Here is a 4,963-nt window from a genome sequence, read left to right on the forward strand (position 1 = left end):
CGACCGGCATTTTTAATTTGCATATTAGTAAAACAAAAAAATAAACAAATGAATAAATAAGAAAGAAAGAAAGAACATTTACAACATTTAGATTTAACAATTATGATGGGAAAAAAATCACACCGTTTAAAAAAACAAACAAAACATTTAAAACCTGGAAACTGCTGCGTTTGCCTCAGCTTGTTTCCGTGTGTTGGAATTTGGAGGAGGTGTGCAGATCGAGTGCACTCAGCTGCGTTCTTGAGGGCGGCGTTGCGCGCAACAATGCGAGGACGGTGTTGGACAAGTCCACTCCAGTGAGAGCGAGAGCTCAGCCATGGAGTCCTCTCTGGAGCTGTCCACCTCTTTGGGCAGTGTGTCCTCGCTGCTGAGCGGCTGCAGGACCTTCAAAGTGCTCGTGATCGGGAACTCTGCGGTGGGCAAGACCTGCCTCACACACCGACTGTGCGCTGGTCAGTTCCCCAGCTGCTTGGAGGCCACGATCGGCGTGGACTTCCGAGAGAGATTCCTTGACATCGATGGTGAGATGATCAAGGTAAGAAGCCAAATTTGAATATTTGCAAGCGTGTGAAATGCTTTCCAGTAAGTCCGTGTCCGAGTTGCAGAATTGTTTTATGAAGACAAGTTATTTATTTCTACTTGCCTGTCCAAAACATGACAAAGGAAGTTGATTTCATTTGGAGGAAGTTTCCAAGTTGTGCGTATGTCAAGTTGGTCAACACAATGAAGACAATGCTAATGCTAACCAACCACAAGTAGGAAAGGCAATCTGTGTTGTTTATTTATGTTACTGTTCCTCAAATGCCACGGAAAACATTATTTTAATTATTTTATTTATTGTTGAAGAACTTTAGGATGCTGACTTTTATCGCATTTCCCTTATAATGCTGCCTTGATAGACAAACACCACAAGACCATATTGATGCAACCTGAATTTAAGTGCCAGCATCTACTAATGACAAATATAGTTAACAACAAACGCTACTGCAGAGTTTGAAAGTACTGTCTATTCTGTGTGAAGAGACAACATTGGCACAAAAGCAGTAAATGAAGAATGTGATGAGCAGCACTAATGAGTGATTTTATAATGTTCAGATGTTAAAAGTTGGTAATTGTGTGCCTTGTTGCTTTGTTCCGTCTTGATGGTGACTCATTGAATTTCATTGTTGATGCTTGTTTGTTGGCAGTGGGTATTTCAACACGTGCTTTTCGGCACTTTTTCCACCCTTATCGTTTCCTCTTTTCTCCTTGTGTCTGTTTTGTTCTTTATAAAGAGCAAAATGAACCTTTTACATTATTTTGTCTGTCTTCTCTGTATCACCAGCTCCAACTGTGGGACACAGCGGGACAAGAGCGTTTCCGCAAATCCATGGTGCAACATTTCTACCGTAACGTGCACGCCGTTCTCTTCGTGTATGACGTCACGTGCCGGGCCAGCTTCAACAGCCTCTCTGTCTGGGTGGAAGAGTGCAGACGCAACTCTCTCGGCCAGGACGTCCCCAGGTAACGGCACAGTTTTTAACAGGTGAATCACCTGTTAAAAAGTTCACCCTGGATTGATCACCTGAGGTGTCTTTGACTCTGGGTCAGATAGGATAGTCCCTAATTTGACTTTGACCCCGAACTATATAAGCAGTACAGTGACCCTTGTGATCTGTACGGGTTAGGGATCGAGCCCTGCCAACAACCCCCACTAAAAGCGGTTTGTAGATGCTACAAGATGGTGGCAAAGTACTTAAAATGGAAAGGAACATAGAAAAGTTCACAGTGGCAAGGCACAGGACTCGGGTACCGACGAATCATGGCTTATCTTAAAAAAAAAAACAGGTGATCTGTGAACGAATGGCCAAATGACAACTGGCCAAATGACAATGGCAACTGTGATGTCATTTTTAGTCAGCAGCAAGTGGCAAAATGGCAACCCCCTGAGATGGATTAGAACAAGTGGATTTTGCTGCTTAATTCATATTCCACAAACGTAATGTTAATCAAAATCTCTCCAATCAAGGCGATTCGATACACATCTCCATACATGGGGTGCGATCCGATACAAGGGCAGTTCGATTTTAAAATGGAACGGTTCGGTTTGATTCAGTAGGATTACGATTCGATTCGATTCAGTGTAGCAGTGCAACAACTACTCGACAACTAGTCAATTGTCAAATAATAAAAAAATATTTTGATACTCCATTAATTGTTTGAATAACTTGTTTAATTTAAAATTATCTAAATGTCATAATTTACACATTTACACACATGCTTTTATTTTGGAAAACAATCAACAACATTTTTGCATATCGACACCTTCAGATTTTTCAGGAAGCACAAAAAAATTGCATTATGAGGAGATGATTTAGGCAAACAAAAAATTTGGCAAACAAAAAAAGACAGGCAATTATGTAACACGTTACAGACAAAATTAGTAACTATCAATCTTTTAAAATGCATCTGCTCAATAAAATACTACACTCGTAAGTAGGGATGGGCAAGTATCGATACCAGGGGAGTTTTTAGAAAATGTGTTCCATTGAAAAAAAAATCATCAATAGGCTCAACTGTGAATATGTAAGTGTTCACTGTATTGATCATGTATTGAAGTTATATGTATCCTTTCCAAAACATGCCTTGTTTTTTATGCTGACTGCTTAACAGGTTCCTGGTTGGGAACAAGACGGACCTCCGTGACGTCATCAAGGCCGACGGCCTGGTGAGCCAGGAACAGGCCAAGAACTTTGCCAAGACTCACGACATGATGTTTTTTGAGACCTCCGCCAAGTCCAGCAGCAGGCCACGAGGTGTCGGGGTGGCGCCCTATCAGCAGGATCAGGTGGAGGACATCGTCAACGCCGTCGGTGCCAGACTGAAGCGACACAAGAATCCCGCCGCGGCGTACAACCTCGCATACAGCGGCTCGTTTAAAGTTTTCAATAAAAAAACTGAGGAGAAAGAAATGTGGAGCTGCTGCTGAAAGGGGACAACGAGAGACTTTCATATTTATACTTTTTAATATTGGCCCTATGTTACACTTTCAAATATTGTTTATTTGTAATCTTGTTTATTATTTGTCAAATAAAATCATGTGAATGGAGAGATTGATATGTTTATTTGCAAATCCTAAAAAAAATCCAGGCAATTATTGAATATTTCAAGTTGGATTTCTACTTTATCAAGTTTACTGCGATGTAATATTGATAAACCGTTTGCTCTTGTAGGTTAGACTCTTGCTAATGTAAAGGCAAATTAACCACCTACTCAATTAAGGTGGTTAATTGACTCAACATTTTAACAGAACTCATTTTTCTGGCCTTTGGGAAAGGTTCCGTGTGTTGCAAACTTTAGCTGTATTTTTGCAAGATAAGGCTTCCCGGAAGTCTTGCCACCCGACCCCATACCAGCCCTGACCAATGAAGGAGACGGGAGATTGCTGTCACTTGCACTAAACAGCTATTACTTGCCACAACTTGCCGAAGCGCCTTCATTGTTGTTGTCGTTCTCTTGGCAGCCTTCCTGATGTTTTTTTTCCTCTTTAATCTTTTCTTCAATTTTTGAGGCACGTTCAGTTCTTGGTAATGTCACTGTGGTAGCATTTTCGCCACTTAATGACTATCTTTAATGTGTTTTATGATATTTTTAATGCCTTGGAAATGATTTTGTGGCCTTCTCCTAAAAGATCACCTTTGAACAGTTAGATTGCTTGTGATGAAATGGACACCTGGACGCTCTCACTGTAAAACATGACCTAGGATGTGACTACAGAAAGGAAACGCATATGAGGACATCGGAACTTTATTTGGGATTAATCAGAGGCACTTTAAATAGTGGCTAAATTGGGATGGCCTCACATGAGTTTAAATGTGATTGGAAAATTCGAGGGCAAATCAAATAATCGAATCCATTTTAATTTTTGAGCCTGATATTGATTCATAAAACCATGAATCAATTATTTCAATATCTTTTCCCCATAAATTCAAGAAAGTAGAATTTTAAAGGCAGATTTTTGTTTTTGGTATTTCTTGTTTCTTGTTCTTTGTTTTTCTTGAAATTTACTGTTAAAAATAAATTTAAAAGTACTTTTTTACATTTATTAAATACATGACTTATTGCACTTTAAGACAATTCAGAATCTTTTAAACATATTTACAATTATTGAATTAGAATTCTGAAAATATTTTAATCTCATCCTTGCTGATGTCAATTTATGATTTAAACTAAATCATTTAAACAGTTACTGCCTCTGCAAAATTTTATTTGGAATTTAATGTTTGTGGAATTTTATCATGCCCTTGATATTTAAGCATTGGTGTTCCCTAATTAATATCGGATTCAGTTGAAGTGAATCCAATCGATTCAAGAGAAAAAAATTCGAGATTGAATGGATTGAGGAAATTATAATCAATACCGAACCCTAGTAAATTCTGAACATTAGCAACAGCGCTAGTCATAAGAGGTGTATATTTGTATTTCCCCCTGAAACTATTTCAACTTTTTCCTTTTGAGTTGTACGGGTTATGTGGTACACATTAATGGTTCACATTAATGGTGGAAAAGGTTTGTAAATTATATTAATCTATTTATATTTCAAAAGAAAAACTGACATTTGAACAGGTGTGTGGAAACTTTTTATATGCATTGTAGTGCAGCCTAAGTGTTTCAACACTTTTGTCAAGACGATTTATTTACAATCTTATTCACAAATGTCAGCTCCATTTCCTCTATTTGTTGAGCAGAGATTTCAACATAATTTCCGCTTCCACTTCTTCCGTTAAAAAAAACAAAAACATCTGTATCTATACCATAAAGCGAATGTAACAGTCATACAGCTGAGGTCTTCGCTTTCAATACCTTTTGATTTATATCAGTGACATATCAGATGGGTCAAACTTCACGCATGATGTGAGATATGGGGGCGTATCACATGATGTGTGTCTAATAGATGATTCAGAGGTTGTCACATGATGAGGCA

The 4,963-nt window shown here is 38.6% G+C and overlaps 1 protein-coding gene across 1 annotated transcript; it reads left to right on the top strand.

Annotated features, from left to right (window-relative positions):
* The first annotated feature begins 237 nt into the window (after window positions 1-237).
* On the top strand, window positions 238-3,090 carry LOC147170224 (ras-related protein Rab-33B-like). The gene is made up of 3 exons (XM_086082672.1): window positions 238-535; window positions 1,325-1,503; window positions 2,653-3,090. The coding sequence occupies exons 1-3, from the start codon at window positions 317-319 to the stop codon at window positions 2,966-2,968; spliced, it is 714 nt and encodes a 237-aa protein (XP_085938798.1). The 5' UTR covers window positions 238-316; the 3' UTR covers window positions 2,969-3,090.
* Window positions 3,091-4,963: the final 1,873 nt, after the last annotated feature.

Source organism: Leptonotus elevatus, chromosome 8, assembly GCF_054856555.1.
Source record: "Leptonotus elevatus isolate MCC_2025b chromosome 8, RoL_Lele_1.0, whole genome shotgun sequence".
In the NCBI taxonomy this organism is placed as follows: Eukaryota; Metazoa; Chordata; class Actinopteri; order Syngnathiformes; family Syngnathidae; genus Leptonotus; species Leptonotus elevatus.